This window comes from Otolemur garnettii, unplaced genomic scaffold (assembly GCF_000181295.1).
Source record: "Otolemur garnettii isolate 467f Iridium unplaced genomic scaffold, OtoGar3 scaffold00081, whole genome shotgun sequence".
Taxonomy (NCBI): Eukaryota; Metazoa; Chordata; class Mammalia; order Primates; family Galagidae; genus Otolemur; species Otolemur garnettii.
Genome location: NW_003852476.1, coordinates 2,187,214 through 2,200,799, shown reverse-complemented (window position 1 = coordinate 2,200,799; position 13,586 = coordinate 2,187,214). Strand labels below are relative to the sequence as shown.

The window sequence follows — 13,586 nt, the reverse complement described above, 5'->3', positions numbered from 1 at the left end:
AAAAAAAAAAAAAAAACAAAAAACTCATTCATGCTATTTGAATTTATCTTAATCTTCCTCCTAATGTAAAATAGGAATCCAAGATACTCATCCTAGTACACATATGGCAGGTAGAGCATGCGTGTGTTTGTGGGTGTAATCAAATTCAAGCCAAATCAGCAAATGGGTAATGCACTTCTTATTCATGAAGCAACAAATTCAGTTGTTTCTTTTTCTGAGATTATAATTTTTTTTTTTTTTGAGACTATGTCGCCCTTAGTAGACTGCTGTAGCATCACAGCTCACAGCAACTTCAAACTCTTGGGCTCAAGTGATCCTCTTGCCTCAGCCTCCCAAGTCACTGGGGCTACAGGCACCCACCACAATGCCCATCTATTTTTTTGTTGAGGTTGTCATTGTTGTTTGGCATGCCAGGTTCAACCCCTCAGCCCCAGTGTATGTGGCCAGCACCCTAGCAACTGAGCTACAGGCACCCACCCTGACACTATAATTTTCAGTCAGCTCCAAATATATAGAAACTGAAAAAAATCTTTTGCTATGTTGTTTTTTTTTTTTCTTGCCCCCAACCAACCCGGAGCTATGGCCCAGGGGAGTCCCAAATATTCGCCTCCTCCTCAATCTCCTGGTATGTTGTTTTAACTTACCCAACTCTGATATAGAAAGTTGGGGAAAATCATAGAAAGGCAAAAGAAAATATCAAACCAGGATGACTTAGCATTATTATTTGGGAAAAACATGAGCCATGTTTCAACTCTGTGATTACTAACTTTAGCTTAATTTACTCTGAATTTAAAAGGACAAGCAGCAACCAAGAGCAACATAAGCATGTCTCAAGATCACAAATACATTCTACTTTTTTTTTTTAACCTAAAGGGATCTTAACTGCAGATGCCTTTCAAAAAATCTTACAATGTGTAAAAAGACAGACACTTACATTCTTGCAAAACTTTTATCAAGGTCAGAGAAAGACAAGTAACAACTAATAATGCAGTTCAAAATTCAAAAGTGCTTAAAAAGAGAAGTGGATACAAATAACATGCTGGAAGCACAGAACTAATTACTCAACAGATATTTGTGAATCAGGTACTCTATCACAAATGCCACGTGAAGCACTAAAACTATAGTCAACCGACAAGAAAAGGAATCTCTGTCCTCTACAGTGGCTAAGGCACAGACACTGAACAAGTGAATTTAAATACAATTAAGTATTACATAAAAGTAAAAAAAAAAACAATGAACACACACACCCACAGAGAGGATGAGACTGATTTTGTCCAGACGGACCAAGGAAAACTTTTTTTTTTCCTGAGACAGAGCCTCAAGCTGTCCCCCTGGGTAGAATGCTGTGGCATCACAGCTCACAGCAACCTCCAACTCCTGGGCTCAAGCGAGTCTGCTGCCTCCGCCTCCCAAGTAGCTGGGACCACAGGTGCCTGCCACAACACCCAGCTATTTTTTTGGTTGCAGCCCTCATTGTTGTTTAGTGGGTCCGAGCTGGATTCGAACCTGCCACCTTAGGTGTATGTGGCTGGTGCCTTAGCCACTTGAGCCACAGGCACCAAGCCAGGACCAAGGAAAACTTAAAGACTAAGAAATATTTTAATAAGCAGAAAACCTATTAGATTTGCAATGACAATAGAGAGGGTAAAAACCAAACCAAGTGGGATAACAAGTAATATTAGGAAGTAGAAGCAATAAACACACTACTATCAAAAATTAGAAGGGAAAAGGGGATGGAAGGGCTTGTTGCTGGCATGGTTTAAAACTAAATCAAAGAGTAAATGGGAGTTCTGTCCCTTCATACAGAAAATTCTTTATCTGAACAATGTGGGATACAGATAGGCAAAAATTTTTCAAACCAAGGAAAAGTTCTCTAATCCAGACACAAACACACTCAAACAAGAACAATCTATTTAAAAATTTTACAACAGCGAGGCACAGAGGTTTATGCCTCCCAGCACTTTGAGAGTCCAAAGCAGGAGGATCACTTGAGGCTAAGAGTTCAAGACCAACCTTGGCAATGCAACAAGATCTCATTTCTACAAAGAATGTTTTAAAAATTAGCTAGGCGTGCTGATGCATACCTATAGTCCTAGCTGCTCTGGAGGCTGAGGCAGGAGGAACCCTTGAGCCTAGGAGTATAAGCAGTGAGCAATGACCATTCGCCTAGGTGACAGAGCAAGATCCTGGCTCTAAAAATCATACAACAGGGCTCAGCACCCATAGCACAGTGGTTATGGCATTGGCCATACACACCAAGGTTGGTGGGTTCTAAGCCCACCCAGGCCAGCTAAACAACAATGATGACTGCAACAAAAAATGGCCAGAGGTTGTGGTGGGCACCTGTAGTCCCAGCTACTTGGGAGTCCGAGGCAAGAGAACTGCTTAAGCCCAAGGGTTTGAGGTTGCTGTGAGCTGTGATGCCACAGCACTCTCCTGAGGGCAACATATTGAGAACTTGTCTCAAAAAAATAAATAAACATCATACAATAAGAAAAAGTTGATCAAGCTATTCCCCTTTCAGCCTAAAGATTATATTCATTGCTTCAAAAGAAAACTGAATCAGCAGGTTTTTAGGCCCACAAAGAGTATTTCTACCATAAAATACATCACTAATTTAGGATTTAACCTTGAGACTAAAACAATATAATTAAAATCTCCTACTCTGAACTTTCAAAGAAAAACCAATACTATTTAAAGACGTGGTCAGTTAAAGTAAAGCACACAGCCTGCCTCACAGGCAGACTCAGGATAGTGATTAGGATAACTCACAAAAGACTCTCAAAACAGGAACATAAACTTTCTGCTGGTAACACCTCTTTCTCTGGAAACCACTCTCTACTCAGCAGTGGATCAGAAACATTGGTCTACCATCCCCAAAATGTCTCCAAATTGTCAAGCAACTTATGAAGCCTGACTTCTCTTTTGACTTATGAAGCCTGATGAGCGAGCGAGCGAACGATGCAAGTATGGGTATGGTCAAAACATAGACTTATTCATACTCATGAATATATCCAGTCCAATTCTCTCCTAAAACTTTTAGTTACCAGCCATATAAATGGCTCTGATCACTGTCTTTTTTCTTTTTAATATTAAAAGCTGTAAATGTGAGATCCATTGCCACCTGTGAATGATACTGAGTAAAGATACTGAGTAAAACAGATATCGTTAAATCCAAGGATGACTTCACTGTGCTACTCAGAACGACTGTCGGCCTTTTCATAAAACCACCATTTAGTGTGATCTGTCAGAATGTAAACCAATGTTAACAAGCAGTCTGAGAACTTGCTGCAGTAAATCTCTGTATTCTAACAGAAAACGTATTCATGAGACACTGTCAACTGAAAAAAGCAATTACTGCAGAATAATTATGATTTCATTTATATTACAGTTATATATTTGCATATAGGTGTGCTTAAAAAAATGGGTGGATGCACATTAAACAGTTAACAGCTACAGGTAGAAAAAAGAATAAAGAGTATAAGAATGATAGAAGGGACTTTGTTAACAAAAATACATAAACACATACAATGTTTAAAGACCATGTACAAATGTATACAAATAAAACCTACTTCTTAAAAAAGCCATCAAAACAAATTACTTATTAAGGTCAATCTGTTGAAAAAATTACCTAATTTCATGTATGTTGAGAACTTTCTAAGGCACATTTGTCCTCCAATAATAAATACAATTGTCATTTGTATTGCATACAAAATTATTTCAACTTCGTTCTATAATAAAAACATCTGTACTTCTCTAGTTTATACTTGTTCCCTTCCACACTATACAACAGCAAATGTCAACTCCCAGTCACTAGTACAAGGTGGGAGGATCACTTGAGGTCAGGAGTTCAAAACTAGGCTCGGCGGCTCGGCGCCTGTGGCTCAAGCGGCTAAGGCGCCAGCCGCATACACCTAAGGTGGCGGGTTCGAATCCCCAGCCCGGACCCGCCAAACAACAATGATGGCTGCAACCAAAAACTGGCCAGGCGCTGTGGGGGGCGCCTGTGGTCCCAGCTACTTGGGAGGCTGAGGCAGGAGACTCTCTTGAGCCCAGGAGTTGAAGGATGCTGTGAGTGTGATGCCATGGCACTCTACCCAGGGGGATAGCTTGAGGCACTGTCTCAAAAAAAAAAAAAGACTAGGCTCAGCAATGCTGTAGGTTACAAAGAAACTATTCCTGCCATCAGGCCTTAAAACAAGCTACAAGCTACAAAAATGCTCTTAACATTAACTGACAGATAGCTCTACTCTTAAAAACTGTTTATCTTGGGCAGCGCCTGTGGCTCAAAGGAGTAGGGCGTCAGCCCCATATACCAGGGGTGGTGGGTTCAAGTCCGGCCCTGGCCAAAACTGCAAAAAAAACCAAAAAAACCCCCCAATTATCTTGCCCCTACCCACTTTAGTATTTAATGCAAAGAGGTTTTTCTCAAGTGTGAAATGTCCTCCACGTGAGCTGATAGCTTTCCCATACTTAGAAAAAAGTTTCAGAGACACTCCAGCCAACATGGAAACAAATTACAATAGAGTTTATAAGAGCTACCCTAAATGACTTAACAAAGCCTTTACCGAAGATTTCACTTTTACATTCCGACACAGTTTGAAGAAATGTGTTCCATTATCATAGTATTGTTCTGAGCCAAAATTTAAGGGTTTTTAAATGGAATTTTCCCCAGAAGCTACACTTGTGTGCAATGAAATGTACAGTTCAATTATTATAAAATATTTATAAAAATACTGAGTAGAATAATGTCCAGGATAAAAGGCATTAAATGTTTAGAGACTTACCTCATCACAGTCTCCTTCCACCATGGCATATATAGCTTTCTTAACCAAGTTAGTACCTAGAATACAGATTTGAGTATTAACGAAGGAAAAATTTAATTTAAGATCTCTAAATTATGATATTCATAAGCACAGAAATGTCAAACATCGGGGTCTATCCTGAATCGCAGATACATAGATTACCTCAAACTAAGTGGGAAAAACTTACACATAAGCTTATAAAGGCCAACAGAATCTACATAACAATGTAAGTTTTTTCTTGAAAGACCTATCTCCTACTATGGTATAGTCCTTTTTCACACAGGTACTGAATTGCCCCAAGTAGAGGTTTATTCTATCATTTAAAGGTAGACAAGGAAAGGGATAAAGAAAAAGGTGAGATACGGCATGGCCAGAACAATCTAGGATCTCACCGAGCTGGCCAGAACTTAACTGCCTTCACCTGAGGTGACCTTGCCAAAGATCTTCCAAACCTCTGATTACAGAGCACAAGAGAGCCTCACCAGAAGTGCTGTGTCCCACAGCAAGTCCAAGAGATTAGGTCAGTTCCTACAAACTTTGTAGAACCTGGAAACAATGAAGTCTGGTGCTCCCAATGATGTCAATGGTATGTCTATAAATGTCTAGCAAGATGTGTCCTAGTTTGGGGTTAGATATAGCTGGTGCATTAAAGGGGGAAAACAACCTGCCAAATCTAATTTTAAAAGAAAGACAATTTTTATTTTAAAACTCTCTTAATTTTCAAACTGCACATGAGTATGCATATATTTCATGGGCCAAACAAAATGTGTCTGAAAGCCAGAATGCAACCTTACAGCCACTGATTTCTACCCTCCAAACTAGCCAACAAATGCCTATTATTTATCATGAGTCCTTATCAGCTCTCTTTAATGAACCAAATTTACCATCTGTAAAACAGCCTGATGCATTAATAGTGTAAAGCTATAACATCATAAGGAAACTTGGTTAAAGCTAACATTAATAAATCTATTGTAATAATTTCTCATAACATCTAAAACTGTGTGAAGCAGTCTTATGTTGGACAATAACATTCACATGGTTTACAAAAAGATATAATTAACAAAACTGATAATAATTAAATACTGGTATAGGAACCAAACATTCTTTCACGAATACTCACTTATTTCATGTATACATCCCAGAATTTGACATCTCAGACAAGTGTGCATCTACCTGATCCTAAACTAGGAATGCAGAGACAGTAGGTCCCAGACATCGAAACAGTGGTGGTTTTTTGGTTTTTTTGAGACAGAGTCTCACTTTGTCACCCTTGGTAGAGTTCCATGGCACCGTAGCTCACAGCAACCTCATACTCTTAAGCTGAAATGATCCTCTTGCCTCAGTTTTTCAGTTTTAGTAGAGATGGGGTCTCACTCTTGTTCACGTTGGTCTCAAACTCCTAAGCTCAAGGAACCCACTCACATTAGCCTCCCATAGTGCTGGGATTATAGGCATGAACCACCACCAAGAACAGTGGTTCGTAAGCAAGCTTACATCACTGTCACCTAGGGAAGCTTCATCCTTACCTCCGATAGGACAAAAAAAAATCTTAGTGGGGAAAGGCTTAAACATTTGTTATTAAACCACTCAGATGATTCTAATGACCACTGGAAAAAACACACCCAAGTTATGAGAGAGTTTGAGAGGAATAAAAAATAGTAAGACTGTCTTCTCTTGTTCCTCCCTGAATCACAAGATAATGTTTGATTACTAACGTAAATAACAGTAACAATTTCTCCCTAACTTTGGTTTGACTGAGGTCTACTTAACCCAAGTACAGAAACTGCTTGAGGGCTGAGGTCAAGCACTCCCATACTGTTTTTAAGAAGCACAGCACTTCTTGTAGTACTTAGTATATATAATACAAAGCACTTTACGTGTGATCCCAAAAAAAGTTTAGAGGTGAAAACTGATCACCTAGTACTTGTTAAAAAGATAACCTCTCAAACAAAACATTAATTAAAAAATTCATTTAAAGAACTTTTGAAAGTATTATTTTGAAATAAAAAATAGTCTTAATTTTCTTCCCTTAGCTTCATTTTCATTTCTATTTATTTACATTTAGGTCTTTTATTTCAAAGTACAAAAATGAAAATAGCTATGCATTCTTTTAGCAAAATAATATTTTTCTTACCAATGCCATTTCTCCTGTACTTGGAATCCACGGCTAACATGGCTATATAACCTCTGCGGAACATCTTTTTGTGCATATCCAACTTGCAAACGATGGCACCTACACACTCCTCCCCTACCATGGCCTTAAAAATAAACAAACAGTTATGAAGAATACACTGCCATCATGCATTGCACAATTTCCCAGAGAAAACAGCAAGCAACTGTCGGGTCAGCATTTTTGAAAAAGAAAGAGATAATGGAAACTCTAGCAAGAAAGCAATCACAAATGTTTCAGAATCTAAATCCTCTAACTCCTTCAAATGTTCGTTCTCATTTTAAAATCTCTCAATATTCTTAGAACATCAATTTCTTATGTTTATCATTAAAACGTGGAGAAAATAGGCAAGATTTCCACATGGTAAACATCCAAGTACTTCCTAATACATGAGGTGCTTGTGACTACTGGCAATAAAGACCTACGTAAGTGTTGGGAAGAGGGAATATATGAATAAAATTCTTTAACTTTTTTTTTTCCTTTTTGAGACAGGGTCCATTCTGTCACCCACACTTAAGTACAGTGTCCCAATCATAACTCACTGTAACCTCAACCTCCTAGGCTCAAGTAATCCACCTGCCTAAGCACCACCATACCTGGCTAATTTTCTCAAAAAAATTTTTGTAGAGGCTGAGCACAATGGATCACACCTATAATCCAGCACTCTGGGAGGCTAAGGTGGGTGTATTTCCCTAGCTCAGGGAGTCTAAGACCAGCCTGAGCAAGAGTGAGACCCCATCTCTACTAAAAATAGAAAAACTGAGGCAACAGGATTGCTTGAGTCCAAGAGCTTGAGGCTGCTGAGAGCTATGACGGTGCTATGGCACTCCACCCAGGGCAACAGAGTAAGACCCTCGTTTTTTTGTGGAGAAGAGGTATTGCCATGTTGCCCAGCCTGGTCTCAAACTCCTAGCCTCAAGTGATTCACCCACCTTGGCCTCCCAAAATGCTAGGTTTACAGGTGTGAGCCACCACAGCCAGCACAAAATTACTTTAAAGGTCTATTCATTAGAATATGATAAAATTTTGTTAAACTTCACTATCAGCAGTTTAAGTTTAAATTTATAAATTCAGTAATAAGGCTTTAGTGGAAGCCAGATATTTACACCTGAATGGGAAATAAATTTTCATCAAGAAAAAAATATAAAAAATTTTCAGAAGCAACATTATTTATAACGTATTACTGAAAATGTACCCAAGAGGTTTTGTTAGCATATGTAAATATATGACATCTCATTTTTAGCATACTCCTTACAGAGTGAATCACTGCCATAAAGTTTTGAAATATTGATAGTTCAAAATTAGAGCTCTATATTAAAACAAAAACTTTAACAATGATTTTTACAGAGCTTCTTATTTTAATAAAGATACACAGCTTTCCAGAGTATTAAAAGGCTACTTGTTAAATTCTAATCATCTTCCATTTTCATTAAGACTTCCACTACCACCACTGAAAATGTTTTTCAACAATTCCATTACTCATAGAAAAAAATGTTCTAGTTAATACCATATTCTAGTAAATACAAATAGGGCCATGTGTTCAACTATTTAACAACGTGTCACCAAGAAGTTTTTGTTTTCTACGAATTAACTTTCCGAAAGAAACTATTTCAACAACAAAACTTAGGAATATAAAGTTATTCATAGTTATGTCCAATTCATGCTTAATATATATTTTAACTTAAATTTGTGACTTTTTTTAGTCTGTCATTCTGTAAATTGATTTAAAAGCCTTTGTAGGCTCGGCGCCTATAGCTCAACCAGCTAAGGTGCCAGCCACATACACCTAAGGTGGCGGGTTCGAATCCCCAGCCCGGACCCGCCAAACAACAATGATGGCTGCAACCAAAAAATAGCAGGGCGTTGTGGCGGGCGCCTGTGGTCCCAGCTACTTGGGAGGCGGAGGCAGGAGACTCGCTTGAGCCCAGGAGTTGGAGGTTGCTGTGAGCTGTAAGGCCACGGCACTCTGTCCAGGGGGACAGCTTGAGGCTCTGTCTCAAAAAAAAAAAAAAAAAAAAGCCTTTGTAAAAAAAACTGCAGAGAAATTTTTTAGGCAAGATCATTCTAATCCATTTCATGCAAAACTAAACTAGGTCAGAAAAATATTTTTGAACAGATACTAAATTCAACAACCCATACTTTTCATTTGTTTTATCATACATTCTAAAACTATTGAGTCAATAAGCCTCCACAGTTATTTCCATTTTTCACTCACACACAAAAAAAATCTTTTAAAAAATCTTTTACAAAGTGAAATTTTTTCTGTATCAAGACCTGAAATGAGCATAAAACTTGCCTAACTAAACAACTCTTGACAGACAGTATTTTCTGATTTGAAAATAACCTATTTCAAATATATGTGTATGAACACATTCACATAGATGTACATGTATTATATATCATCGTCAAAGACTAAATGGTATATCGAAAGAGCCAGAAAAATTTTTGGCCTGACCTTGTAAGCTAGGGTCATATGAAATAAAAATATATATAAATCTGTGATATAAAACTATAGAACTTCACAACTAGTAAAGTTATCCAAGAATAAGGAAAAAATTAAAACTACTAAACACAATACAATTAGACAATACTTTCAAATTGGTCAGGAATTTCAAACAAATCTTGTCCTTTTAGCACTGAAATAATAAGCAAGCAAAATATTTTAACAGTTTATTCTCAATTGATTGATTTCTTCCTAATTACAAATCTCCAGGAACAAAAATCAGTTCCAACACATCTTCTAAAAATAAAAGCCCAATGCAAAACATTGTCACTAACTCCACGTTGGTAATGAAGAAGGCCAAAACTACATTTTTTCCCCTGCTAAATTGTTGATGAATATACAATTCACTTACAAGAATGTGTGAACTGCTTGTCAATTTTTCCAAATAAAATCTCTGCACATACACTTGAAACTCAAGCTTTAAATGTGTTTTATCAAGGATGGGAATTGAAAAATCCCTGGCAAGATGGAGACCTAACCCTACAAGGCCAAAGGCATGTCAGTTTATAAAACCATAAAAAATATAAATTGTGTGAAAGAGAGTCCCAAATTCCAGAATACTACAAATAGAAAACTAGAGGAAGCCAGGCTGTTAATTTAGAATAAACAGAAATACTATATTGCACTGCTGGTAGTAAGAAGTTCTTAAGTTTAAGAACTTCAAAAAGACTCCAACAATTGAAAATACTATAAATTCAAAAGAGGAAAAGACAAAATGGTAAAGAACACAGCAAGTGACAGTACCTTGCATTTGTATAGTATTTTGTTCTTATTTATTCCATTCTGTCAGCCAGGTTGGAGTGCAGTGGCACAATCAGAGCTCACTGCAACCTAGACCTCCAGGCTCAAGCAATCCTCTGGCCTCAGCCTCCCAAGTAGCTGAGATTACAGACATAAACCACCACCCCTGGCTGTTTTTACAACTGTTCAATTATTAAGAAGAATCGTAAGAAACTGTCACTCTTGTTAGTCAGTCAAATATTGGGAATTTTGTAAGATTCATCCCCCATATATTGACCCATTACAGGTTACCCGTGGAAACCAGGAATGTTTTGGAGGTTTCTAATCTCTTGAGATTGATATTGGTAAGGGCAACTGCCCCTTGAAGAAGATAACTTGGTAGCACAATGATCTTCACCAAATGGGTCAAAGGCATGTCATTTCCAGGTTCATATTTGTTACCATAATGAGAGGACAGGAAACTTGGTTCTAGCCTTACCTCTTTGCTACTACACAGCTCTCCATTTAAACATTTAAAAAAACTCTGGTCCTTAACACTTTTCAAAAGGCTGGACTAGATTTTCTCTAGGATCCTTTTCAGTTCTAAAATATGATTTAAAATAAATATACACATCTGTAATTTTTGAAAATTAGTTCCCATGGGAAATTTTAATTTAAAAATACACCAACATAAAGGCCCCAGTTGTAAATGGCCTCTGATTTTACTGTTTTATTGTTCAATACCTCCAAGATTCATACTTGCATTAATAAATTTTATATGTCACCAGTTATACATATTTCAATTTCTAGATATTCAGAATTTAATGTTAAACACATTTTGGCTATCAAAGGCTAAAGTACAAATTAGCTGGTGAATTAGGAGTCTATATAAAATCAAGACTAAAGTTTCCCAGCATCTGAAATGTCAGAGAAGTTAAAAGAGGCTCAGGTAATATCAGGACTCAAAAACTGGCTAAATATACATACAATTTTTTCTGAAATTGACAGAAAAACATCTATTTCGATTTAAAACGTGACTCAATCATCTACTTTTGTGGGCTAACTTACAATTAAATCACCCTACGATTTTTAGCAATGACGATAGCTTTTGATAGGGCCTTTATAATAGTACTATAAATCATTCTCTTGAATTTCTCATTGACACAAACATGTCTTAGAACTATTTGAGTACAGAATCCTGAAAAAGCAGTTTTCTAGAATATAAAATAGCACCCACAGTTTAAGCAAACATACTAAATAGAAGCTTTAGCAAGGTTAACACAGAAAACAGCACAACTACCATTATCTATAATACCCACATAATATTTTCAGATTACTGCCAAGGTATAGAATCAAAACCAGATTTTTATAGTATCATCAAAACATCTTGCAAGGCATTACTAAGTGCAACTAAGTCACTATGCTAAGATAATGCATAATCAATGGTGATGGCATTTCCCTTCATAAAATACCCCTTTAAAATATGTCACCTTTAATAAAATTCAATAGAAACAATATGCATGTATGTAACAATACATGATACAAATCATACACTTGCAGTAAGTATTTAAGTTAAAGGTTTAATGGTCAATATTACTGTGCAGAAATCACTGGCACTGCCAAAACCATGTAAACGTTTTTTTAATTATTCATCTTCTCCAATTGTCAAGTCTTTTTCACTTACATGTAAGTAAAAAAATTATAAATTATATCCCACACAGCCAGGGTTACTAGAATTCAGGCATATCTGCAACGAGTTTCTGAAAATAATAAAAGTCAGACTAGTAACAATCTCAAACCTAAGTTTTCTATATTCCACAAATGAGTATTTTGTTCAAGTTTCAGGAGCCTTTCAGCTGCCAGAGAAGTCTTAGTAGCAACTTCTGCAACGGAGCATCAGAAAGCAGGCTGGCTAAGACTGTCCTACTGAAGTAAAAGGAAACAATCTCGGTAATTACTGAACATGCCTGTAAGATTTAATTCTCCAATGTGGCCACAGCAAGTTAACTGACAATCACGTTCACCAAAACATGTTTACCCATACACTATTCCCTGATTATGGCTGTAATTGAGAGATTAATAAGGCCCGTATCTGAACAGAGCCATGTTCAAATTAAATGAGTGCAAAGTGCTTTGAGGATGAGGGCGAATAATTAAAGATGGTTAAACATGATTATAACCTAAAGTCAACAAGACACAGACCCCTCTCTGTTCCAGCGCGGGTGAAACATGCATTACACAGGCTTGCTGCATTTATACATTAGTGTCAAGTTAACCCAGACGTGGAGTCTTACCTTCAAAACACTTTCGTTAAATAGCTAAGACTGTAAACGCTCACTTTACAGCACGTAAAGCACTATGAAACGCAGACGGACACATCCCCTGCCACTCTCTCGACCCTCACACTCCCTGCCCTGCGCGGCCTGATCTCTGCTGGGTTCACCCTCTTTTCATTCCTTCCACTTACCAAGAAGCACAGCTGTGGCCAGTTGTGGATAAAATATCTATAGGTATAAATGGAGTAGGGTTCTGACAGATCTTTGGTGATCAGTCTCATGATATCCGGCATTTGTAGCTCAGATTCATATCGGACATATCGTATCGTCCGATCCTCCCCAGGCTCAGCCTCCCTGCCCGAGAGGCTTCTCAAACTGCAGCCGGCAGTCAGGGACGAAGACAGCAGCCGCACCTGCTCGTCTTCCTCCTCCTCCTGCTCGGTGCCCTCGGTGAGTCCATTGCGGGCCGCCGCGGGGTCGCTCGCCGCCGCCGCCGCCTCTGCCGGGCTGGGGACCGCAGTTCTGGCATTATTGGGGAGGGAATGGGAGAGCCTCTCGCCCGAGTGTACCCCGGTTCCTTTTGTTGCAGTCGCTCTAGAGCCCCCATCAGAGGTGGCCGTGGCCGCCTCGGCTGCACCCAGGACCTTGCTCTTGAGGGAGGCGGCCGCCCGGAGGTGCCGCAGTTCGGGGCTAATCAGTCCGTTCAGCTGCTGCTGCTCCTGCGACGGCTGAGGGCAGTGGAGGCACGCGTGCTTCCTGGCCGCTGTCTCCAGGCCGCCCGCGGGGCTCCTGCCGCCGCCGCCTTCGTGTTCCTCGTCGTCCTCCTCGTCCTCGCTGCAGCAGGCGAGGGCGGCCCCCACCGGGAAGGGGCAGCGGGGCTCAGCCGCCGCCGGGGCCGGAGGTGCTGGTGGTGGGAGGAGGCTGCTAGGCCCAGGCGGTACCTCCGCCATCCTAGAAGCGACATAGACCGAGAGGGAGGCCATGAGACCCGACGGCCGAGCGCGGGGAAGAGGGGGCGGCAGGGGCGGGGGGAACAAAGGCAGAAACCGTCCCTCCCGGAGCTGCCCCCCCAATTCCGCGCCGCCCCCACCCGCTCTTCAGCGCCTCCCAGC

At 39.3% G+C, this 13,586-nt stretch overlaps 1 protein-coding gene across 1 annotated transcript in view; it reads right to left on the bottom strand.

Annotated features, from left to right (window-relative positions):
• The window catches only part of NAA30 (N(alpha)-acetyltransferase 30, NatC catalytic subunit), a 22,927-nt gene that overhangs the window by 8,829 nt on the left and 512 nt on the right, over positions 1-13,586 (bottom strand). The window contains exons 2-4 of the mRNA XM_003794408.3: positions 12,666-13,425; positions 6,940-7,063; positions 4,788-4,843 (exon numbers count right to left, since the gene is read on the bottom strand). Of these exons, the coding sequence (XP_003794456.1) occupies positions 4,788-4,843; positions 6,940-7,063; positions 12,666-13,424 (939 nt within the window). The 5' untranslated portion in view covers position 13,425. The remainder of the gene's footprint in view (positions 1-4,787; positions 4,844-6,939; positions 7,064-12,665; positions 13,426-13,586) is intronic.